At 39.4% G+C, this 27283-nt stretch overlaps 1 protein-coding gene across 3 annotated transcripts in view; it reads right to left on the reverse strand.

The window, feature by feature from the left end:
• Positions 1-7674: 7674 nt before the first annotated feature.
• CTDP1 (CTD phosphatase subunit 1) overlaps positions 7675-27283 on the reverse strand; it is a 186646-nt gene continuing 167037 nt past the window's right edge. For 2 of the 3 annotated variants that reach the window (XM_050941802.1, XM_050941806.1), the window contains exon 13: positions 7675-8691. In XM_050941802.1, coding sequence (XP_050797759.1) covers positions 8550-8691 — 142 coding nt within the window. In that variant the 3' untranslated portion in view covers positions 7675-8549. Of the gene's footprint in view, positions 8692-25068; positions 26439-27283 lie in introns of those variants that run through there. The other variant, XM_050941804.1, reaches the window with a different exon arrangement.

Genomic DNA, 27283 nt, shown 5'->3' on the forward strand with positions numbered 1-27283 from the left:
GATGAAACCAGAGACACAGGTCTAGTCTCTCCAGAGGCATATTTGCTATTAGAGAAAAACCTCCCTGGGAAGCTGAATATCAGCCTTCATGTCCCCAAACATCAAAGGGTCTGTTCTAAAATCCCGATTCCCTTCACATAAAACAGCATAAAGTTCGGCCATCTCACTCTGTGTAGCTGTATTACAAATCTCAAATTCTTGAGCATGATCCCAAAATTCCTCAAACTTACTACTCCATAGCCTTTTCCTTCTATAGCTGGGCATCGATCTGGAAGTGGAGGGCAACCCTTCTAAGATGCCAGTTTCTAATCCGAGCCTGTTCAAAATCATGACACCCCCTAGAAGTAAGATTGACCAGTGCTTGTACGTGGCACTTTGCCTGGTCTGTAATATCTTTATTCTCTATTACAGCTAATTCATGTTTCTCTACCTAAATTGTCTAAATTTTATTTTTAATGCATTGTATGCAACAATCCATTGCTACTCTCTTTAACTTTCAGCTCTTAAGCTGCTTATCATTAGCTTTGTACTCAAGAAATATACAAACCCAAAAGGAATGTAGCAGACCAGCCAGATCATCAGGATGTCCACCCCTCTTCATCCCCCCATGACTGGAAAGGTAAAACTTTAAAATCTCTAAGTGCCCTTTCCTAGGGCTTCTGTACCACTAGATTCTGAGGAGGTGTTCCTCACTCAGTATAGCGAACAGTGTAAATATTAACTCATATCAACGTTTATATATTAGCAACCTGACTCAGTTTCCCCAATATCCTTATTTGAATCTTTGGCCCCTCTTTGGACCAGAATCAATATAGGGTGGAGGCTATGTTCATTCCTTTTGGTTACTTGAAACAAGAATAGGTGCATGGTCAGCTTTCAAATACTCTTCTGAAGGTCTGTGGTCTCTCTCTGGACCAGAATCAGTACAGGTGGAGGTAGATGCCCATTCACCTCCCACACTCCTCTTCACTACCAGAATCTAAGGTAGGTGCACAGTCACTCCTCTCTTTTGGGTATGCTACCACCTGGCAGTCCCCGGCGAATGTCTCTGGCCAGTCACTACAGCCTTTGGGACTGTGGGAGGATGCTGGACCCAACCGTCAGATGCTTGTTGATATCTCAGGGTACCCAGACGGTCTTGGATTTATGCCCTTGTGCTAGTACTGGGTTTCTACAGCCTCCAGTACCAACAAAAAAAATTAAATGACATACCTAAAAAATATTTCCCCCTACATAACACTACAAATGTGTTTATTGCAGCTGCTAGCGAAGAGAAGGCACTGTGGATTCATAAGCAGTGCTCTGTTTGCAAAACAAACCCACCATCTGTTTCAAAACACTTTACAGCTGATTGCAGAACAGATCAATGATTCTATGAGAAGCGCAAGTTTGCTCTCTGGCGCTTTCTGGACTGTCTCACTCCTCAGTGAACCCCCATATCACTCAACAGGTGCCCCACAGTCCTGCTGTGGTCACCAACCTGTAACTTTAATTTATGTTTTTCCAGTTAATCATATAAAGATAAGAAATAGAACAAACCGAACTCTCTAAGGTTTAAGCCTCTGGGGCAGTTACAGATCATTCAATTTAGTGGAGGGCTGTGAATGACACAATGAGTAAAGGAATTAAAGACTTTATTTAAAATAAAATAGTTAAAGCAAACGGGCATTACAGTATATCCACACACTGCATTTAAACGCACATTCCAAGACGAACTGGTGCATTCTGGCGTGATCAGTGCCTGGATGAGAATGGGTATATAATTCTGCCTCTAATGGTACCTGGATGGTGGATGAGCACACTACTCCAAAGTTAGTGAACTACCCTTTTAATAAGCAATTATATAACATCCCTTAATTAAGCCATATCTACATTTCCACTACCACATTTAATCTACCATAGTCTAAAACCCAATATCTTCTACTTCTTTATTGTCCATTAATATCAAAACTCATTCTAATTACCATTTGCATCAATGCAAATTCTGCAGTTACCGATATTCCAAAACATCCAAACATTTCCCTACAAGACCTGCTAAAACCAGTTAACACAAAAACGTGTTTCCTACATGACCCAAAGTTATGCCCTGTGGTATTTCTATTAATATCTCTTAGTCACCCATGCTAAAATCCTTAGCTTTAGCTAATGTGAGGTTTAAACTTTAGGCCTAAAGGCCTGTTCCCTACTTACACTTCAGCACATTTTCAACTAGCATAAGCTAACATGACCTTATAGGCTGCAGTTGAAAGGGAGCCCAATGTGCATCTGAATCGATAATAATAGAGGTGAGTAGTACGAAGAAAGGTTCGTTAAAGTGTATGGTAAATGTGATCAACAGAGAAAGGAGAATAAGACTGACAGAAGAAAGTTCCCTTATGTGACAGGAGTGTGTACAGCATGGCTAGAGGCAAAGAATGGGATAAGCCCAAGGGACCAGGGCCAGATAAGCTGTGAAGTGATCCAACAGGTGGAGAATGGAACTGACTTGGCAAATAAGGAAGACAGGATATAGGAGACTATACAGAGTGGGCAGGGGAATTGAAATCATGCACTTTGTGTGTGCAAGAAACTGTGCAAACGTATGTTATTGCATTCAGGTTTTGTCACTGAAATACCAGACAGCAATTAAATACAATATACTTTACATTTTTATTTCACCTGTTTACCTGGTTTAGCTACAAGTGACTATTTCTACATTAAAAAAATCAACTTTTTAGTATTTCTATTTCAGATATTTTATAAAAATAAAAGTTAACATTTGCATACTTTAACTGCTTCATAAATATTAATATAATTTTTGTTATTGGATAAATAGTTTGAGAAACTTGAGATTTTTTCATCTGCAGTTTGTTACCATGTAACACTTGGAGAGTTGCCGGGACTACGCCATCTATGCACAAAACCTGCTAGCAGAAGTATTTGTATAGTTAGAGCCTTTCAGCTCAGTCTCCTACCATTGACTAAGAACCCTTGCAGCGACTCCTGAATGGGAGAATGCCTGGGTATCACTTGATATCATCTTCATTATATCACAGGCATCATGAGGTGTCTACACATAGAAATGTGAAGGCATGTCACAGTTCTATTAAAAATAAGAATGTTTTTTATTAAGCACTGCTTGAAAAAAGGAGGAAAACTTGAGTACAGCTACAGATCTTACAATGAACAGAATTGCTCTTCTCTTTTCTGTTTCTGGCAAAGTTGTTAGAACACGAGAAAGCGGTCTCTGGACGGTTAGAGAAGTGACTTAGGTCAAATTGAGAGCTTAATGGAGCAGCATGTACTGTATCCTCATTCTGTGGCCATTTCCATGCCTAGTACCGTTAGTCAAAGCAGCACTGCATGGTCAGTTTAACTCAGATAATCTAAGTGAGATTCTGCTTTTTACATTAGCACTAAGAATACCTTCCTGGCAGCAGGTTATTGTTGAGGATCTAATGCACAGAAACAGGTCAAGCAGATAGCTTGTTTTCCTTAAACAAAGATTGGCTATGGATGTGAAATTACATTTGGAACAGTAAGCCAAGGCATATAGGTCATTTTTATAGGAATTTTAGAAGCCATTTCATAAAGCACATTTGTAACCTGTGTAGGATACTTCTTGTATCTTGGGGGGAAAAAAAAGGCAGAAGTTAGTGGTAGCAAATGACTGCTTCATACATCTAGTGCCTTCGTACCACCAGTTTAGCTAGGACATTTTATTTCTCTTGAAATTTCAGTTACTATCACAAAAGAAATTTGGTGGCTGGCCTACAAGAAACAGCTCTCCGAATGACCGTGAGATTCTGCTTTAAGACAAAAAGCAAGATGAATTTCTCGGATTTCTTAGAGATAGGCAATAGATTGGTATGTTCTGAAAACCCAGTGGTAACCCCAGGTCCTGAAAAAAATGTATGCTATTATTGTATTATAGCTATTTGAATGCATTATGTTAAAGAACAAAATATTCTGTGAAATACTTAGTCTTTTCTTAATTTGAAGAAACTGTCTGGCTTTGACTTCAGCTGTGTTCTATGACTTTCCGAGCATTGGGGTCTAGGCATGTACTTGGTATGAGTAAGTTTTTCAGTGCTAGCTCTAGGCTCTTCCAAACCCTGTTCCCTACAATGGAAGCTGATTTTAACATAGGTTCAGGTTTCACTATTTGATGAAGGCTCCCACTTTAATGTTTGCATGGGACTCCCTATGATCTTGGGCCTGACTGAAGCTTGGTCATCTGAAAGATATTTGCTTAGACACTCACTGCTGGTTAACCCAAAAGTGGTGATCATAAATAAAATAAGAAAGGGGAAGAGAAAATACATCTTTCATTTCTGTATAGCATCTTTCATTTCATCCCAAAGAGCTTTTCAAACTTTACATCTACAGGAATCACTCCACCCACAACTGAAATGCAGCTACCTTAGAGTGGAACTCAGCAGCCATGTAAAAGTTTTCACCAACATGACATAACATTGCTTCAATGCTATTTGACAGACATTTAGCAAAAACCCATAAAATACATAGGACATTCATAGGATATTTTAAAAATTGTATCACAAAAATAACCTGACTGCTGTTCACTAGGTCTTTACACCATCACTTCACATTCAGAGTTGACTCTAGAACAGCACTCTACATTACAACCAAAAAAGAGCAAGAGTGATTATCCTTTGAGATTCATCTAGTTGAAGTTTAGATGTGTGATGCCTGAGAGTCCTCAAACTAATCTCAAAACCCCAACAGCATTGAGTTAATGGCACGTGCTGAACTTGAGAGGCTATTCGGTGGTAAAGCTGACATTCCATCCTTAAGAAGGTAACTAATTTATTTATGGCATAAAGATACAAGAGATATATTCTAAAAAGATGAACTTTTGCTTAATCACAAAAGATCCTCATCTAGTATCTGAACAGGTTGCACAATGAATGTTGCATAAAACTTTTTGACAACTATTTGACTTCCCATTTTGCTGACAAATTAATTAGTAAGTATTTCTAGATGCCCTTCTACAGTCTGACTTGGAGTAGCATTCACTGTTCTCAGAGAGCATTTCCGTGGATAGAACATTTTAGGCTTGGGTTGTATAGAGGATTGTATCATTGTCCATTTCTCAGAATGAGGTTATTTTAAATGGTCAGAAGTTACTAATGAATCAAACGTTTTCCACAAACTCCTGGTTAAGAAAAATAATTTTGGTGCTCCCCACTAGAAATACTGTCCTTGCATCTTGCTTGGAAATGTAAAGCAAATAGAACTTACAATCCCGCAAATGGTTCTATCCAACTTAATCTCTGATGTGCTCCCCCAAATAATAGGTACTGGCATGGCTCAAAAGGTAAAAGCTACAGTGGGCTTGATTGGAGCACCTAATGATCTCTTCCTTCAGAGTCTATTTTCATTAATCTATTTCCTATCCAAAGCTGCTATATCAATGTTCTCAATTCCCTCGTTACACATTAGCTCATCACTAAGACAGTGGCTACTCTGTCTGGGGTCAGCCTGAATTGTGATGTTCTATAAAGGAGACATTTTCTTAATTATTTTATGGAAAAAAAGACGTGTTTTGCTAAATTTCAGCTTTACTGGAATGGTAAGGATTTAGATTGTATTTTGGCAATTAGCCTCATGTCCTTTATCAATATTTGCTCGTGAAGAGTTCTAAGGCCACTAGAGGTCTGCAGACAAACATTCTGAAAATCAAGCAACAGGGAAATGGGGCTGACTGGAAGGAGAAGTCTATGAAAGGTTCTCATTTCCTCTCCAACAGTTGTCTGCAGAATGAAAAAGATTGAGACTCTCTGCTCTAAGGGATCATATACAAATTCAATATATGGTGGTGGTAAGATGGAGAAATATTTCCCAGATATATTACTTAGTTCAGAAAAAGGATGGAAATCAAGAGTGGAGGTTCCTAATCTGAAGGAAATGTTGCTACCAAAATGCAGGGAGTCAGCTTCTTTAATTAAAAAAAAAAAAAAAAAAAAAAAAAAGACTGGGGGAAGGAATTTTTTTTTTTTTTTTTTTTAAAACAATAGCCTTGAACTGTTTCAAGTAGAATCATAGAATATTAAGGTTGGAAGAGACCTCAGGAGGTCATCTAGTCCAATCACCTGCTCAAAGCAGGACCAACACCAATTAAATCATCCCAGCCAGGGCTTTGTCAAGCCCAGCCTTAAAAACCTCTAATGATGGAGATTCCACCACTTCCTGAGGTAACCCATTCCAGTGCTTCACTATCCTCCTAGTGAAATAGTGTTTCCTAACATCCAACCTAGACCTCCCCCCACTGCAACTTGAGACCATTGCTCCTTGTTCTGTCACGTGATACTACTGAGAACAGCCGAGCTCCATCCTCTTTGGAATCCCCCTTCAAGTAGTTGAAGACTATCAAATTCTCCCTCACTCTTCTTTTCTGCAGACTAACCCCAGTTCTCTCAGCCTCTCCTCGTAAGTCATGTTCCCCAGCCCCCTAATCATTTTTGTTGCCCTCCAAGGACTTTCTCCAATTTGTTCACATCCCTTCTCTAGTGGGGGGACCAAAACTAGACAATACTCCATGTGGCCTCACCAGTTCCGAATAGAAGGGAATAATCACTTCCCTCCATCTGCTGGCAATGCTCCTACTAATACAGCCCAATGTGCCGTTGGCTTTCTTGGCAACAAGGGACACTGCTGACTCATATCCAGCTTCTCGTTCACTGTAATGCCTAGGTCCTTAGTAGATCTTTTCCAGTGCCACTTTCCTACCTCTTCTGTCCCTTCAATGAAGTTACCTTTGCTGTAGAAGCACGGTAGAACAATGCATAGTAATAGAGATTTCAGTCCCATGCTGTAGCAACAACAGTACAGCAAGCTCTTAAGCAATCTCAGTGATGCTTAATCCATAAGAACAAACTGGCAATGTGCTCTGGAGCTGATGCTAAATCAATACAATGTGTATAACTAATTGGCATAACTCTCCCTTCACAATGACCTAATATATCAGTTCAGTTACATACTCAGTATTTAAAAATTTAGAGACCGAAACCCAAGCCAGCCTTTTATACACGAGAAGTCAGTACTGGTTTGATTTACTAGTCTGATAAATATCAATACACTTCTCAGTCTGAAACCCAATAGCATAGGGGACCTAAAACTGAATAAAAGAATCAATGTTATTTCATACTAACACAATTCCCACCAATGACCCACCGTGTGTTTAAAAATCCTATAATTTTGCATGGCAAGAAATGTGTTTCATCTGACATCAGAAAAAATTAGCCGTAGCATTTTAGCTCTCTCTCTGCTCTGCAAATACTATTCAACATGCCTGGGCCTTCTATATTTTAATGGCAGTAAATATTTATATTATCTGAATCTTTTCCATGACTTGTCATTTTATACAATATTTATTCATCTTATAAAATACTGAAAATATTTGAAAAGTAATAAAAACAATGCTCTTTTTAGATAATCAAAATACAGATCTTCTGGCCAAATTATTTTGTAACTGTTCTATGTAGCTCAGATAACAAGGGCACACTGTGAACTTGGACATTTGAGTATCTATTAAAAAACCAAAGTTTTGCCGTTGCTTCACATGATATTCACAATTTTCACAGGAGAATAATGCAAAGGTGTGTAGTTTCTTGTGTGATGGAAGCAGGTGAAGTATAGTCATTGATTTTTGCAACCCATGAAATGAAAACAGAATTTACAAAATGGATTTTTATTAAATGAAAGAAAATCTGTTTTGTGGGTCAAATATGAAATAGAATATACAAAAACTTTACATCAGATCTCTCAAAGAAATAAAACCCTATCTAGAATGAAGCAGCACGCATTCCTTCCAAGAACAACACAAATGGGTGAATAAGCTCCTTATGGCAGTACAGGATCACACAGTATGCTGTGCTAAAATTCCAGGTTACAGAGAAGCAAAGTTAAAAATCTAAGTGGTCTCCCTAAAGAACCCAGCTAGTTCACAAAGTAACTTAAGAGCATGAAATTCAGTCATTTTGTATTATCTTAGAAGCCAGTGACAGGTAGGTCAAGTGCAGAGTTCACAAAGCTTGCATATTACATTCTCAGTTTCTATACAAATATAAATTGCTCTTTTTTATTTTAAAAATTTTTATATTGGATAGTATTTAATTGCGGAAAAAGGTAAGACCAGATCATCAGGTTCCTGCTGCTTTATTCAAGCAATTCCACCCTCTTTGTGGCCTTCTTTCCTTTGAAGCCAGTTACCCAAAACCATACCTTCAGATATATAAAAAAGTTACTGTATGTTAAATCATAAATCTTTGTACTACTGTCCTAGTATATGAAAGTTCTGCAGAGCTCATAACACTTCTTTGGCATAGTACACCAAGTCCCCCTTAATACTTTTCCTTTTAAAAAAGTATATTTTCCTTTAGTAAAACAGCTTAAAAACATCTATTTCTGATTTTGTAAAATAATGTGTCACCTCTTGTGTTGCTTTGCAAAATATACACACACATTTTGGAAAAACCTTGAGTACTGACATAAGGGGCTCATTTGAAATTAGATCTGTTACAAGCAGTAAATCCCCTCTCATATGAATGTCACATGAAGTCATTCAATTCAGCTTCAAGTGCTGCTGCCATTTCATCTGCCTCTGAACTGCTCCCCTCCTCATCCTCGTTGCTGGACTCTTTACTGGATTCACTGGCAGCATCATCTTCATCCAGTTTGCGCTTGTGACCCCTGTAAGTGTGGACAGGGAAAATACATGAACACGATTATTTACTTGCCTATAACAATGGAAAATAGGCAGCTTAAGGTTTTTGAAGCTTTTATCAGTTCTAGACAAAAGGTAAAACACCTATTATCTAACAAACAGAACTAGATCACAAACATTTGGTCTTGTGACCACTATTCTATACCATAAACCTTGATACTGTAAACCTGAGCTACTGTAAATTTATTATTCCTACTTTCTGCACAACTAACAAATCAAAGTTTAAGGACCAATTGAAAAAGTTAATTTCCTTCCTTCCCTAGTCATGAAGGAAAAGTCTTTTCTCTATCATTTAAATACCAGCAATAAAATATTACTAAGGCAAAATTTCCAGGTAAGTTTTGGGTCTATCTTTTTGTAAAACTGAAATCCAAACTGAAAAGCAAACATATTAATGAGGAGGCAAAAATAAATGAAATGCTGCTATATTAGCTTGTGCCTTATAGGAAATACAGAGCAATAGTCATAGATAAAAATAGCAAACAAAAAAACTGGAAATGAGATAAATCTGAATTAAGATTGGAGACCTTACAAAATAATGAACACTAGCAACACTACAGGACATTATCAAATACAATAAAACTGTAAATTTTTAGTCTAAACTAATTAGAAATAAGCCCCAATAGGATGATCCTATTCCCTCCCCTTTAAAATTGCTGAAGAGAGGGAACTGCAAGCCTGCACCTTCACTTCTACTTCTGTTCTTAAAGTGAAAGAGGCCTGTTTTCCTAATCTTATTCAGGTACAGTTTAAAGAAAGATTATGGAAACTTTGAAAGATCAGATTTTTCCCATTTTTGTCCAAAAACTCATGAGATTTTGATGATGTAGTTCAGTTTAACACTCAAACACTAGACCAGAGGTGGGCAAACAACAGCCCGTGGGCCACATCCAGCCTGCAGGACCCTCCTGCCTGGCCTCTGAGCTCCTGGCCCGGGAGGCTAGCCCCTGGCCCCTCCTCCGTTATTCCCCATCCCCTGCAGCCTCAGCTCGGGGGGGCGGTCTGGGGGAAAGAAGTGTGTGTGGGGGTCACAGCCTCCCCTAACTAGCCCTCCATACAATTTTGGAAACCCGATGCACCCCACAAGAGGGTTGACCATGTTCCTCTTTCATGTAATAGCCAACTATTTGTTTTGTCTGTTTGGATTAATACTGCTAGACTGCACATCAAATTTTTGAGTATCTCCAAAGAATTAAGCACACTCTTTATAAGAGATTGAAATGCATCCTAGATTCCTCAAAGAATCATGTTCCTGGGTGTGAAAGCTTACCAAGAAAGCTCCTACACGTCAACTGTGATACATCCACAATCAAAAGTATTTGGTTCTGAGAAACCTTGATGTCTGCTTCTTTTGCCATGAAGAAATTTGATTCCATATAGGTTAACCTCAGATGGCCATACAAGCAAAGGATAAAGCTGTGTGTGCTTTAGTCTGTCTGAGCTTTAATGTATTGGAAATAATGAATAAGGAACCTTAGAGATGCCATATCCCTGGTGGCAATGTGTACTCTCTCATCAATAATCAAGATAGAGGTGAACATGTACAATGCGTTTCTCTTAAATTAAGAGCTCCTCACATTTTTAAACCATTAGGTAGGGTAATACTGGCCTGTCCATGTGTCCACAACACATAAAATGGCAAACAACTCTAGTTCAGTTAATATTTACCTATTAGCAAAAAGGAAAAAAGACATTTATTCAGAGCACCCATTGTGTACCTTCAAGACTGTAGACATGTAGTATATTGCAACAAGGACACTCTGAAAAACAATACTGTGAACTGTGCATTCCATAAACATATAGATATGAACAGAACGGGATGTGAACATATGCGCTTGTAAGCCTGTCGGAGGTCCAGAGCAACGAGATTAGTATTATTCTTTTTGAGCAATTCAGTATATTCGTCCTTTGGAAAGGCAGCAAAGAGTCCTGTGGCACCTTATAGACTAACAGACGTATCGGAGCATGAGCTTTCGTGGGTGAATACATATCATGCATCCGACGAAGTGGGTATTCACCCACGAAAGCTCATGCTCCAATACGTCTGTTAGTCTATAAGGTGCCACAGGACTCTTTGCTGTTTTACAGATCCAGAGTAACACGGCTACCCCTCTAGTCCTTTGGAAAGAAGCTTCAGAAGTTCTCTGAAGTCCAGATCCTTTGATATGATGGGGCCTGTATGTGAGAGATGTTGGTAATCTTAACTCTTCTTCCTTACCTTTTTTCAAGGAGGCCGACAAGATAGGCTCACCTCAAATCCCAAAATAAAAATCTTAAGGGAAGTGGAGTGGGTTACCTTATTTGTGCCTTGATCTTATACCAGTAGGACCAAAACACCTTTCCCCAGAAACACTGCTGGTGCATCACTGCCTGTTACCTCACTAGGAAGCTAGACTACTTCTTTTGGGGAATGGGGCATGGTGGGGATAGTGGCACATGGAGGCATGCTGAGTTTTGAGGTTCAATTTTGGGCCAAAACTCCAAATAAGGCTAAATGATATGAGGTGAAAAGCTTTGTCCAGGACTGATCTGAATACATCATTCTTGTAAATAACCCTGACCTTTTTAGGGGCGGGGGAGGAAGGAGGGTATTGCAGTACCCTGGATACAGACTCACGTACTAAAAAAGGATTTCTCAGATGTATTATCACCTCTACACAGCATATATTAGCATACAATTAAAACGAGAAGCACTGTGACTAAAACTGCCCAACAGATATCTTTGAACATTCCTGTTAAAAACTGTATAAACGTGCAGGCAGAGTTTTGCTTGCTCACTTCACGCTCATTTCAGCCTTTGAAGATACAGCTAGCTCTCTTTTGGTCATTAAAGATACCCATTAGTTGAGCAAAATGACTTGTACAATTAGCTGTTCTTTTTGACACAGAATTCCATTCTACAAATTAATTTTCATGATGCTTTAAGGGATACTGCTGGCATATTTCTTTCCCCCACTCAGTTGTACTGAACTGAACGCTTGGAAATGTGGAAGATTAAATGTAATATATCCTGTCAGTTCTTATTCTGATGAAAAAAGATAGAATGACAGCTCCACTCAGATGAATTTAGATTTGAAAAACTTCCTAACTCACTGAAAAGAAACCTCCAAGCCAACTATCAGTCTTCTGCTACAATGTAGGGAAATCTGTTGAGAATATGTTTGTTCTCATTAAGACAAACACCTTTAACAATTTGTGCTCAATGAACAGTACCTGTACAGCCGTTCAAAAGATTTTAAATTAGTAGCATGAAATCAAGCCACAGCTAGTTTTGGCTGAGGAAAGGGGGCATCAATAAAATATTGTATTTTATATTTGTAAATTTATACAATAGATATAACAACATTACTTGAATCATTTATAACCCCAAGAGAACAGCACATTCCCATGATGGCATAAAACAATCTGCTAAAAAGCAGTTTGAAAAGTATATTTTCCTCATGAATTCATATCCACTCCTCATTATTTCCAGTTTCTATTCTATACTGCATTACTCTTTGAATGGAAGGGTTTTTATTTACTCTTGATAAAGAGAATGTATCAGCCTTATGCATGCAGGGAATACAATTAGCTTGCCTTGCCTTTTAAAGGTAGCTTCTGTTTACTGCTAAACAACATGAAGGCATCAAATAAGAAAACAAACAAACACTGACAGCCATAAATCATCTTGAAAACATTTTTAAAAGTAATCTTCAATAAATATTTACTTAGCCAAGATTAACCGATTAAAGGAAAAAATCAGCAAAGTCCAAATATTGACGCAAGAGTGAGTTTCAATAAAAATCACTAAAACTGCACAAATTCACTTCTCTCCCTCCTTCCCCCTGTAACTTCCAAAACTGGTTATATATTTACATATAGTTTCATTTTTAAAAAATAAAAATACAGTTGCTCTCTGTGTGGATCACACAAGAGTCCACAGATTAAATGGATTTAGCCTTCAACAGGAATTATCTTGTAATCTAAGCATCTGAAATTAGGACTCATTTTTGGCTTCATACCATAAGTCAAAACTCTTGACTCAGACCTTAACAATGTACCCATATCATCATCACGCTTAAATTCCCTAAATGAGCAGGACACTTGGTGGATTACAATGGGAGATTTGTACAGAAACCCCTTCTTTTCCAGAAATCACTCCAAGATTTTCACTCAGTTTATTCTTTTTGTGTAGAATATACCCCTGTGTTCACATCCTATGCACTACTGTAATGTTTTTACAACTTATGCTGGGGAAGTATTTAAAAAAATTCAATTTGCTGATCAATAATATGGCAAAATGCAATTAGCAGCATTATATGTGAAGTTATCAACATGAACTAAAATCATGACTAAAAGTATGTTTTCCAAGTAAGTCTGGGGAGTGGCCAAAATGGTTCCTCAGAGACAAAGGGCAAACTGATGCCTAAGTCAGGTGTAAACAAGGCTGGTGGACCATTACCTGCTAAGCGGGCATTCGTTGGCAGGAAAGGGGGCAGAGGCAAAAAACCACCTACATCTTTAGCAAAGAAACATGAAGGTGTTTCCTTCCAAACAGACTGCCTGTCACCTTGCTGCTAGCTGGAAATGTTTTTCAGGATGGGGACTGAAACTATAAAAAGCAGGGGCAAACACCCCAAAACACCACTCTTTCGCTCTCCCTGCCTATGGCATTCTTGGCATCTGAAAAGACAAACGAAGCAGCTGTTGGACTCTGGGGGAGGGGTACTGACAAAGAGTTTGGTCAGTAAGACTGCTGAAAGCATGTGGTGAGAAAATTTTGCTTTGAATCTCATATAGTTTGTTAAATTAGGCACCAGGAAGCATTTTCATCTTTATTTTTCTTGTAACTATTTGTTTATGCCTCATTACTTGTACTCACATAAAATCTCTCTTTGTAGTTAATAAACTTGTTTTATCTAATCCAGTGTGTGTAAGGTGAAGTGTCTGGATAACTATTTAAAATAATGAGCTGGCATATTATGCCTCTAAAGGAATAATTGGACTTAATATATTTGTACTGTCCAGAAGAGGGCTGGGCACTACAGGACATACATTTCTGGGGGAAGATCCAGGATTGGGATTACCCTGAAGCATAACCAAGACTGGTAAGAACCAAGGTGTGGCTGGCTGGCTGCAGCACACAAACATATGGATTTACATGCTGCAGGCTGTTTGTGAACAGTTCAGGTTGGACGCTACAGCAGCAAGGCATTGTAAAGGGCACCCCAGGTTACAGGGTAGGGGTGACACAGCTACTCATTAGTCTGGACTATAGCCCAGGTATGTCACACTCTTGTTTAAGGAAAAACGTTTTTTAGGTTATGCAAACATAACTATGACAAACTCAGTCTTATTCTTGTTCATATTTAGAGGCAAAACAGAAGTTCTATGCTTCAGAATGGTTCTGCAGCTGTGGAACTGGAATCTTAAGGGAATCCTCTTTAGGGTCAGCTGTGTAATGGCTATGGTTACTTCTCATGCTGCCTCTTGGACAGTTTAGAGACCATTGAATATGTTATATGCCTCCACAGTGTTCTGCCCTGAACCAAACCTGGTGTGTTATAGGATAGGATGGCTGGTCTCTATCAATACTGTCCAACCATTGTGTTTTTAGATCTTTGAGGGGAAAGGGGTCTTTTCCATCCTGCTTTTACTTGGTCAAAGTCAAAGATGGTTCTCACAAGGAAGTTGGTAGGCATTCGGAGCAGATAACCATAGCACCTTTGAGAGTGTTGGACAGCCATTTGAGAGTGGGACCTATTTAGTTAGAAAACGGATCTTGTCATTTGATGTGAATTGATGTTTTCAATCAGAGATGCTTCATCTAAATGTTGTCCAACTTCTTCTCAATCTTGACAGTGAGAGGCTATATTTCAGTCCCATAGGTCCAAATACTGACCACCAATATATCCTCAGCTTCACCTCTCTATTTATCAGGGTGTTGGTTTGCCAAAGATGTTCATGGTGAGGGACCTCATTACTGACTATGCTTTTGCGGTGTGGACTTCAAATTCTCTCTGAATGCCACTCATCCTATCGGCCATAGATAAGTCGCACAAGCTGTACCAAGCCCAAACAGAACAATAGGCTGACAGCTCTGAAGTGGAGTTGGCAGCTGGGCTGCAGGTCTAACCACTCTTCCAATACAGCCCTAGGCAACCAGGAAATGGAGGGAAAATGACCAAGTCCCTTAAACCTGAAGAGAACACTGCCCTCTGTGGCAGCTCCATAGGAATTACTGCCAACATCAGAACTCCAATAGTCTCGGAGAGGTCTTGAAAAGGCAATTTAAAGGCTTGGTAGGGAGAAATTAATTTGCATGAGTTCACTGCCTGGTCATGGGTTACAAAGGTCCAGACCATAAGCAACAAAGCAGATTTATAGCAGCCCTTTCTGTCACCAGATTAGTTTGTCTGGCATGGAGCTCCCATATGTGGGAGTCAGAGGCTTCTCCGCCTCTCACTGCCATGTAACAGTCATGGGCTCAGCCCTTAATATTTTTGAAAGGCACTGGACTGATATCCTCCCTACAGTACATCTCTGGACAGGTACAGCACAGGCAACAGAAGTGCAAGATTCCCCACACTGCCTCAATCATGATTCTGAATTCTAATCTGAAAGGGCCGCCTCAATCTCTATGCCCACACAACCTGTGACCTTCAAATGGAATCTGTGCACAAAAAAAAAATAGCAATGGTAAGCTTTATAATATGATATCCAGTACACTAGGAAAATGACTGAAGGCTCGTAGATACAAACTTACATCCCTGTGGTGCAGACTAAAGAACTAAGTCTGCATTAGTGTGCCCTGTGCTAATTATCCTGTGTGGACCCTGCTGGCGTGCACTAAAAATTCTTTAGTGCACATTAATGTAGTCTTCCTTCAAACAGTACTATGTTAACGCTTACTACTCATTAGGAAACATCAAGCATGCATGAGCAGGATTCATATAGGCCACATTAACTAGGAATAAAATGTACACCCCTCTGGTGTGGGCTAAAGCATGTAAACAAGCCATGTGAAAACAACTCATTTAGATAGCCCAGTACTCATGTAGTAACATTTACCCTACAATCACTACTGTGCTGGCATGAATTAGAACAGATAAACTAGAAAAAACATTATTTTGTATCATAGTACAAGTCCCCCACAGCTCAACACTTGGCTAATTGGATTAGAACTAATGAAGCACAGAGGCTTGAAAGGGATGTTGACTGTACATGTTCTAGGTATTAGGGTTTTTTTTTAAATTTTTTTTTAAGGACAGATTACATAATTAGCTACCAACCAGATATGCTGAAGTTTTCAATTATATTTTCTTTACATAAGATAAGTGACACAACCTTTCATGGATATATAATGCAATTGTAGCCGATAATCTACAACAATGTCCACAAAGGCACGGTACCATTTAATAAAAAGAAAAAACTCTGAACTTGTCACATTTTTTCTCATAAGCTTAACTAACAATTCCTACAGGACTGGAGAACGATATTCAAGAAAAACACACAGAGAATATTTCTTGTATACCACTAGGCCTGGCAGAATTTGATTTATTTTAATAAATATCAATGAATAATATTGATGTTTATTTTTAAGCAGTTATTTCAACTTATGAATTTAAAGTTTCACATTTGCAAAAAATGATGGTTTTTAAGAAATTTTTTTTACACCATTAGAAATTTCAGTTGTGTATAATTATGGGGCAGAGGTGTATCAGACAATAACTATTTAATGACACTAGAGATTGAGATTCAAAAAGTTAAATTATCAAAATCACATGTCAAAATATGCAAAGTAAATATCCTTAAATCAAACTCTAAAAGATTCTCAAGCAGCATTTTTCTTATTTTGCCCATCTGTAACTTTCAATCATCATCAATGGAACTATTTTTCATTGATTTGTTTATGGCAAAGTTAAATCAATGTTTACCAACACTTTCTGATAAAAGTCGAGTCCTTCAACCCTATATATTATCAAGCATCCCGAAAACTAATCCTGCAGTTAGATCTTTGCTATTAAGTCTCTTACTGCTCTGCATGTTTTTAATTTTAATGAATTTTAGAGAAAAAGTCCTGGTAGAAACACACTAATTTTAATTGACTGATACTGTGTCTGTTTTTAAGTAGCAGGACAGCCAAATGTGAGGAAATAAACTCTCTCAGATAGCTACACTTAAAATGGTTACAGCCAATATGCTTGCTTTGAAACTAAGAAATCTTAGACGTGTGCACTACTTTAACATTAAAAAAAAATCTATGAATGCTGAAAGGTTTGTAATGTATGATTTTAATAAACAGTATTATGTTAATATAAATTCTAAAATAAGTAATTTGAACTAAGCATTTTCAGTCAGCAATTAAGTTACTTTAATAAGTTAGTTCTCTGGTTCATAAAAACAGAAGATGTAAGCAAAGTTCATAAATGAATGCATTGTACTTACAGGAATAGTCCATAAATTTGATCCAACTTTCCATTTTGCAAACATATGCTTCTGTGCCTACAACCAACGTGTTTCCGGAATTAAAAAAATAAACTCACTGTAAACAGTTATTTCTAAACAATTAAATATTTATCCGTCATCTCTGAAAAGCCAACACTTCAACAACAAGAAATTGGAAGTAAGAAAAGAGCAGAGCTATAACAAAGTAAACTACATCTTTAAAATTCGACATATTTCTGCTACCACTGATTAGTAGGAAAATTTTAGAAAAGTTTTTACTTGTTACTAACCGCTGCTTTCCATTTACTTTTTGCAATAATCAATTATATTAACATTAATGAAGTGTTTACAACATACCATTCTGAAGTGGACAATACTCCTTTAAAAAGGAAAATGCAAGAATGGTTGGTTTTAGACCACAATATAAACACTTGGTATTACTTTGTAAAAAAAAACAAACAAAACACACAAAATTAGATATTCCTTTCCAATACAGTGAACTCCACATTGTTCATCTGACCTTTTCATAATGGAAATGCAGGGATGCATTTGGGCATGTAATCTCTCAATCCTATTTTAGACAAATATACACAAAGATCTATTCACTTTATCTGTGCACACACCTGCTCCTGTGCTGAGCAAGCTGTTTTTATTTGAACTAATGTCCTTAAATGGCACAATATTCAGACAAAAAATACATGGCAACCACCCTGCTCATCTCTCCTTCAAAAGCTACAACTAGCATTCCTTATTTGAACAAAATTCTCTCTCTAACCATATCTGCTCCACAAATATTACTTGTTAACAGGCGTCGGCTACTGATGCAGTTGAACCACTGCTGAACACAAACTTAGGTGCAAATGTAGACAAAGGCAGAGCATGGTTTTTGAAGACACCAAACATGCACTGTCCTTGTCTATACTGCAGCTAAACAGTTCCCAGCACTAGTTCTGCTGCACCCACTGCTAATACCAGTTTTTAGCAACAGATGATTTCCATAGCGTAGGCAAGCATCTGTGTATTAGCATAGCCTAATGTGTGTTTTATAGTCTTCCTCTTGTTCTCTCTGAAAAGAGCTGATTATGAACCTAGTAATTATGGAGCAATGGTAGTGCAACCATACCTCTATACTTCCTGGGTTTCCAACTTTTTGCCCTCTGTCTAATGTCCTTGAAAGTTAATATGCAGTCACACCACTGACACATTCCTGTGAATATGGAGGAGAGCCTCACCCTTGCTCTAGTCCCTTTAAGCCAGGTAGAAAAGCACCACATTTGGCTGAAGAATTTCCCAGAACTGCAAAAGACACTCAGGGAATCCCTTCAAATCTTGCAGGACTGCAGACCACAGGACTATGGATATTCACTAGAGCAGGGGTAGGCAACCTATGGCACGCATGCCGAACATGGCACGCAAGCTGATTTTCAGTGGCACTCACACTGCCTAGGTCCAGTCCATCGGTCTGGGGAGCTCTGCATTTTAATTTAATTTTAAATGAAGCTTCTTAAACATTTTAAAAACCGTATTTAGTTGACATACAATAGTTTAGTTATATACTATAGCCTTATAGAAAGAGACCATCTAAAAACGTTAAAATGTATTAATGGCACACAAAACCTTAAATTAGAGTGACTAAAATGAAGACTTGGCACACCACTTCTGAAAGGTTGCCGACCCCCACACTAGAGACACTGCCATAACTTGGACAAGTACTCAGGGTTGTTGAAGTTCAGCGGCGGGGGGGCCTCTGAAGCCCCAAAGCAGCTCACAATCAGAGGTGAGCGAAGGGGATTTAAAGTCACCATAGCCTCACTTCCTTCCCGGGGCTGCAAGTTCTGTGCAGCACCTCTATGAGGTACACACCAGAATCTCATACTTTTAACTTTATCTTAAACCTTTTGGTATGAGAATTTCATCACTCAAACTAACGTGTGAAAGAGCACTTCCTGATTGTCAGATGACAAAGTATAATGTCTTGTCAATATTTCTAATCATATTTACACTGGAGATTCAAATGTAATATATTGTATACATTTAAAACGTAATGTACAATCTTTAAATTTGCTTATTTTATCTTTACTTACACCATTTTATAATTTCAAGTCTGCAAGTATACATAACAATAGCAAAGCAATAAACTAAAAATAGAACCAGCTTCCTCTACGAAAAACTAAAATGATAAGACTTCAGTATTAAGGTCTAGATCTGCAAAATAACGTTAAGAATTCAGCTCTGCTGTAATCTCACAGTGGTTTTTGCTCCTATCATTTAAATACTGAGTGCATTCTGAGAGAGAAAATTGATAAGGGATATTAATGACCAGATAGATAATTTATCTTAAAATGCATTTGACTATGGTAGCTATGGAGATCAGAAATAAGGGCCGCTAACTGGCTAAACAACAAATTTGTGGATTTAATAAACAAGATGCATGGTGGAGAGTTCGACATATGTGAAACTGGAAAATGATACTTTGCCAGTCTCCAGTGCTTTTCAGTTGTATATCCAGTTCTCCCCCCAGCACCTTTCCCTCCACAGATTATTCATGGCGGAATTCTGCACCACTGTGCATGTGTAGAATTCATGTTCCCTACAGATTTCTTTACCTCCCTGCACAAAAATGACTTTCTGACAGAGAAGCAAATGGAAGCTGCAAAAATAGTCACGTGCCCTTCCCCAGCAGTGCAGATAAAAAACATAGCCGTCTTGGCCAGTGGCCCCTACCCTGTACAGGGCTCAGCTGCTAGTCCTGGTTGGCTGGGGTTGAAGGAGGATGGGACTTCCTCTTCTCCTGCAAGAAGCGAATGGGGCTGGCTCCGACACACCCCCAGAAATCTCCCCCAGTTCCACACATATCCAGCTGAGCAATCACCTTACCCCCATCACTCCTCAGCCGTAGAATATGGGGTCACGGTATACAGTCTACTCAAACCCTGTGCATCTGGACCCCGCCCGTATCCAGACCCCTGCTGAGCCTCAACTCCCCCTACACCCAGAGTGTCCTCCCATCTGAACTGCCACACTGCTGAGTCTCATGCCCTGCACCCAGACACCACTGATGAGCTGCCCTGCTGCACCTGGACCCTCAATCCTGCTGAGCCCTATCCACCCTGCATCTGGACCTCCATCCCTGCACCCAGACCCCCCCCCCCACTAGACTCCCTCACTTGAACCTCCACCCTCTGAGCCCCACCTCTGGGTGTCGAGGGAGTTGAGGCGCAGCTGGGGTTGAGGGAGGATGGGACTTCCTCTTCTCCTGCAACTTGAGTGTACTTTTGAAAGTGTACACACATGTGCACAGACAGTTATGTTCCACCACCACATCACCTTATTTCTAAGCCAGTCTCCCATGCTCAAAGGCGGCCTGCTCTTTGCTCTAGCAAAAAGACCATGGCCTTTGAATATTAAGTGTCTGGCTAGAGAAATCAGCTGAACCTAGCCTTCACAGAGAAAGGTTCATGTTTTTGTATAATTCCCACAAATTAATTCTGCTCTACATCAAATATGATCAGCATTAGTCTGTTGATTCAATCTGTCACAGTTAGCAATGTGAAGTCAAGCCAATACTCCTTTTCTGAAAGCTCGTGTTTCTAATTTTTTTATTCCAGAAATATTCTCATCTCTGATAGACTGGAAAGCTCTGTTTTTGCCCAACCATCCCATCCCAGTATGCAGAATGCATATGCTACTTCATGTCCATTGAGTTGCTTTAAAACAAACAATGCCAAAGGCCTCTGTATTCAAATGAGGCTAATAGTTATTACTTCTATTTCTCTAACGTGCCAAGTCTATAATTTTCCGGAGTGCTTGTGAACAATGAGTAATGCAATCTTGCAATCAATCACAGCTTGTTATTTGATTCATTATTGAATCCAGTTTTACCATCATGACTACTTGGTTGTGCATGGCCACTTTCATGCACTATACATAAACTGAACAGGGTCAATTTGAATGAATAAATTTCACACTGATTCAAATAAAAACATCTCAGGAGTTAAAGATACTGCTTTTGCTACACCACAGAACTAATGTTTTAAAAAAAAAAAAATCTTAAATACTGCAACATTCCTATTCTGTCAACCAGAAAAATGAGAAGTTGAATCCTTTCCAGTTAATTAGTGGCACTTATGTTAGAACAAAAATTTAAGTCCCCATTCCACTCCACAAACAGAAATTTTCCATACCGCCTCAAAATTATATGCATGGCTGTGCTTTGCCATTTCTATACTTTGCCAAACTGTAATTATAACTTTACCACCTCTCTAAGATAATCAAGGGAGCAATCTGGAAGTGTAAAAGTAATTTGAAATACCTAGGGAAAAACCTTCAAAGTACATCTCAATACAGCAAAAACAAAAGTGAGGAAGAAACTAGTGGTTTTTAGATCCACATGTCAGATTACATCCACATGTAAAATTCATGTCAGAGGGTATTATTGTATCAGCGTTGTTCCCTGCTAAACTGCAGATGATTATTGAGAAGAAAGCATCACATTCAAAGAAAATATAATGTTAAATTGCTCTTGCCTGAAAAACTAAAGAAAAAAGGGAGACACATGAAAGGACTATCTACATAGTTTAGATGAGGATTTGTTGTCTGAGGGCTTGTCTACATCAGAAAGTTGCAGCGCTGGTGAGGGAGTTACAGCGCTGCAACTTTGAAGGTGTACACATCTGCAGGGCACCACCAGCGCTGCAACTCCCTGTTTGCAGCGCTGGCCGTACTCCCGTTTTGTCTCGGGTGTAGAGGATCCAGCGCTGGTGATCCAGCGCTGGTAATCCAATGTAGACACTTACCAGCGCTTTTCTTGACCTCCGTGGAAGGAGGAAGCCTCTGGTAATCAAGCGGGTCTCCTTTCCCGGTTTGCTCTCTCGTTCCCAGAGCCCAGAGCAAGCAGGTCTCCTTCCCTGCGGTTTGCTGGGTGGCTCCGGGAACGAGAGAGCAAACCGCGGCGAAGCGGGTCTCCTTTCCCGGTTTGCTCTCTCGTTCCCAGAGCCCAGAGCAAGCAGGTCTCCTTCCCTGCGGTTTGCTGGGTGGCTCCGGGAACGAGAGAGCAAACCGCGGCGAAGCGGGTCTCCTTTCCCGGTTTGCTCTCGCGTTCCCGGAGCCCAGAGCAAGCAGGTCTCCTTCCCTGCGGTTTGCGGGGTGGCTCCGGGAACGAGAGAGCAAACCGCGGCGAAGCGGGTCTCCTTTCCCGGTTTGCTCTCTCGTTCCCGGAGCCCAGAGCAAGCAGGTCTCCTTCCCTGCGGTTTGCTGGGTGGCTCCGGGAACGCGAGAGCAAACCGCGGCGAAGCGGGTCTCCTTTCCCGGTTTGCTCTCTCGTTCCCAGAGCCCAGAGCAAGCAGGTCTCCTTCCCTGCGGTTTGCTGGGTGGCTCCGGGAACGAGAGAGCAAACCGCGGCGAAGCGGGTCTCCTTTCCCGGTTTGCTCTCGCGTTCCCGGAGCCCAGAGCAAGCAGGTCTCCTTCCCTGCGGTTTGCTGGGTGGCTCCGGGAACGAGAGAGCAAACCGCGGCGAAGCGGGTCTCCTTTCCCGGTTTGCTCTCTCGTTCCCGGAGCCCAGAGCAAGCAGGTCTCCTTCCCTGCGGTTTGCTGGGTGGCTCCGGGAACGCGAGAGCAAACCGCGGCGAAGCGGGTCTCCTTTCCCGGTTTGCTCTCTCGTTCCCGGAGCCCAGAGCAAGCAGGTCTCCTTCCCTGCGGTTTGCTGGGTGGCTCCGGGAACGAGAGAGCAAACCGCGGCGAAGCGGGTCTCCTTTCCCGGTTTGCTCTCGCGTTCCCGGAACCCCCCTTGAAGCCGCCCAACAGCGCTGCAGTGTGGCCACATCTAACACCACTTGCAGCGCTGGTTGCTGTAAGTGTGGCCACTCTGCAGCGCTGGCCCTATACAGCTGTACTAATACAGCTGTAACAACCAGCGCTGCAAAACTTTAGATGTAGACATGGCCTGAGTCTACAGATGTGGAATTTGTATTTCTTTCCTCACTTTTGTGGCTATGCTTAAGCTGCTTTATAAATTAGACATTTATATGTCAACAAGCATATGTAGGATAATTACTTAACTCATGTGCTGGGGAATTGAAGCTGTTTTATAGATTGTTCAAAGCACTCTGTCAAGTTTTTAAATTACATTTCTTATGTTTTATTGTTTTCTGAATTACTTTGACATTGCTATCAGTACGTTACTGAGGTTTAATTGCAAATATATAAAGTGTTTGGGGAAAAAAACCCATAAAACACAAGACATTTCAAGCATATTTATTCACTGAGAGATGGTTTTTAAAAAGAGATCCCTTACCCAAAAGAACAAAGTGTGAAAATAGCTCAGTGTCTTTGTAAATACTGCAGACCACACAAACCAAGCCCTGAACTCTTGCAGGGGGACAAGATGAGACTTTGGGGAATACCAGCAAACTGATGGTGGCATTAACAGCGTTCAATCCTCTCCAAAATGCTGTTCTTGATTAGCCAGGGATCCAGATGGGGGAAACGTGTGCTCTCTTTCTACATAGGTACGATTTTAAGAGTTTGGGGATACACTTATATTAGGATCTGCTATTTGGTATAACACTCAATTGACAGAGCTGTTTCTCTCAGAAATTGGAGAAGAACCCAGCAGGTGTGTTATGTATTCCTTAGAGCAAGGGTAGGCAACCTATGGCACACGTACCGAAGGCGCACGCGAGCCGATTTTCAGTGGCACTCACACTGCCTGGGTCCTGGCCACCGGTCCAGGGGGCTCTGCATTTTAATTTAATTTTAAATGAAGCTTCTTAAACATTTTAAAAACCTTATTTACTTTACATGCAACAATAGTTTAGTTATATATTATAGACTTATAGAAAGAGACCTTCTAAAAACGTTGCAATGTATTACTGGCACGCAAAACTTTAAATTAGAGTGACTAAATGAAGACTTGGCACATCACTTCTGAAAGGTTGTCAATCCCTGCCTTAGAGCATACAGCCCATGACTACCTATCTTTAGAAAAGGCAGAATCATTTCCAGACACACCAGTTTGGATTTTTTTCTAATTACAAATTGTTTGAGGTTTCTTAGATCTAATATGAATCATCATCCTATCAAAATCTCACTTTCATGCAGTGACATGGGTTTGATGTCATCATGTGTTTTGGGATGGAAGAGGAGAAAAACAATGAAAATGGAAGTATGGACAAAGGAGAAATTACGTTTTTCTTGGGTAAATGGTGATAAAAATTAATGGTATCTAAAGTTAGTATCTAAAGACATTTGCCTTCAGAACTGGTCTAGGCTAGGTTTAATTATAAATTAGCACTTCTATTGAACTTTACATCCATAAATCTTAAAGTACATCTGGGTGCTTTCAATAGGTTTTAGAAAGTCTAGTAAAATTAGCTCATTAGCAGATGAGATGACACCAATGCGGGTAGTCATCTCCTGAGAGAGCAAGTGTTATACTTCAATGTTTAGCATTTTGGGTCAGATTGTTGGATTAACATGGGCGAGACAGATGAATGTTGTATCAAGGCTTGCATCAAGAATAAGGAAACCATAAATAAAGATGGTGAAAGGGCTCTGCCAGTTGTTTAACTCTTAGCTAGCTATTGACAGGCAATGTGTAATTTTTTTCTTTGAGTAACAGACTCCTATACCATTAAATGCTATATATACACACACAGTGTTCTTCCGAAACACACTTTTCTTTTCTATGAAGTTTGACTTGTTTTCTCTCACAGATATCAAGAGATGGAAATGATAGAGTATGTATTTAATTATGTATATTTGTATCAATCTCATCTTGGCATGCTGATGTTGCTAATATAATTTAATAAAATACAGTCACACATTACACTGATTTGACTGAAAAACATTTTACTTGTCCATCATAAATCAAGTAAACCACAGTTTAAGGAAAAATATGAGGAAAAAACAATGATCACACATACAACCTCTCAGAGGAAGAACCTACTTTGAATTTAACCACACGAACAAATATAAATTGTAAATTATTCACATAAATTATTCTTGTGGATGACCTGTCTGTCTTCATGTTCTGTTTTTTAATCATCTAAATTACTGGAGGAGTGTTACCTCTCTTCTGTCAGTATTTTTTCAACACAAGGTTACGCAGATATTTTAAGTGTTTGTTTACATTGGTTTCTAACAGCCATTAAAGTCATGCAGTGGTAAGGACTAATGCACTTCAGTAATTATGAATAGCCAAAGAGTACTTGGAGAGTTCATTAGGGAAACTAGAGAGCAATAATAGGCTAGCTGTGCTTCTGAACCACTTGTCTCATTTTTGTATTGCACTGACTACCAATGTTGTTCTCATTACAGTATTATGGCTTATATAGGTATAAATGTAGGATTAAAAGCTTTTTAAAATAGCTGTTACTGTACTTTAAATGCCTCCCTGCTCTCAAGAGACATTTAGATCCCATAAATTTCATTTGAAAAACCTTAAGTGCTAACCAGAATATAAACTGCACAAAACCATCCAACCTCACTGGAAGCAAGGATGCCTAGGTAAATCATCACAAGGCAAATAGCAGGATATTTCTCATAGCCTTCATATCAGTTTGCTCATTTTAATGGAAACTGAAAGCTATGTTGATAGTTTCCCTCAGATCCCTAAATTCCGCTGTAGATCTTTTACCCAAATCTTTTTTTGTACTCCTTAATCTAAAAATTCACTGGACTTGGTAACATATTGGTTCACATCACCCATTATTTTTGGTCATCTACTATAGCCTTTATTCCTTATGAAATACAACATGCTCCAGAGCTCTCGGCATTGATATTAAATACATGTAGCCAAAGGCATGTCTCCTTATTAAACTGTACAACAAAACTCTTTGTAAAAACAATACATAACATTATTCTTTGTGCTTCTCATTGATAACTTGCAGCTCGTATGTGAAATATCAAATATGCTGTTTCACACTAATCTCCCTTATAGAGAACCATCTTGTAGAGTGATAAGTCAGAAAAGAAAATTGTGAAAACAAAAAACAAAAAAACCTCCCCCAACCAAACAAAAAACCCCTGTGTGTCAATAATCAGTAAGCATGTTCCAATTTGTGTCTGCTTAAAGGTACTGATAAAGTTATTCCACTGCCACTGTGGTGCCATTAGAGTTATGCAATAGCAAACTGTAGTCTACTCTACTTCATCATTCAAATAGCAACAGACTCCTTATTGCTGGTGATAGTCGATACATGAAACAGAAATCCAGAGAAGCAGAATGAACTTTAAGACTCCCAATTCAATTTGCAAGTACTGCTAGTTACAAAAATTGTAGTATGACCTGTAAATCAAGCAGAATTGATGTTAAAATTGAGAAAAAGAATAATGTTATTAAATACAGAATGTTTCAGACTCTATTCATACAAATTTAAAAACACCTACAAATATTAGGAGTATTAGTATTTGAACTTCTTGAAGATTTATAAAAAGACTGAACCAACCTACAAGGCAACACTGAGGCTGTAATTAACACTTGATTCTTTTTAGGCCTACTGTTACCTTGCACAGTATTTCTCTGATCAGGACATTGTTATTCTTAGCCAATCAATAGTTTATTAATTCACCCAGACCCACATAAGTATAAAATCAACAGTTATATCAATCAAGTGTAGATATAAATGCTCTAGGCACAAAGGGCCGGCTCTAGGCACCAGCCCAGCAAGCAGGTGCTTGGGGTGGCCAACGGAGAGGGGCGACACGTCCGGCAATTGGACGGCACGTCCCTCACTCCCTGTTGGAAGGAAGGACCAGCCGCTGAATTGCTGCCGAAGACTGGAGCGGCGGCAGGAGAGCTGATCATGACTTTTTTCTTTCTTTTTTGGCTACATGGGGCAGCAAAAACCCTGGAGCCAGTCCTGTAGGCATGTACTGCTCATAAACCAAATGAACAAACTAATAATCTTGTAAGCAGATAACACAGACCAGTGTTGGGGCTATACCAAGGAACAATACAAATCACCAAGATTTCTATTAAATTTACTCACCAAGATTTCTAATTATATTAAACTTATCCATCTCTAAAACACTTATCACACTTCAGGTAATTCTCCAGAGAGTAAGGATGAGTTTCTGAGTTTTTCTTAAAACCATTTGCTTATCCTTACGGACAAAGGTGCTTGCAGGTGG

This window comes from Gopherus flavomarginatus, chromosome 2, assembly GCF_025201925.1.
Source record: "Gopherus flavomarginatus isolate rGopFla2 chromosome 2, rGopFla2.mat.asm, whole genome shotgun sequence".
Lineage (NCBI taxonomy): Eukaryota > Metazoa > Chordata > Testudines > Testudinidae > Gopherus > Gopherus flavomarginatus.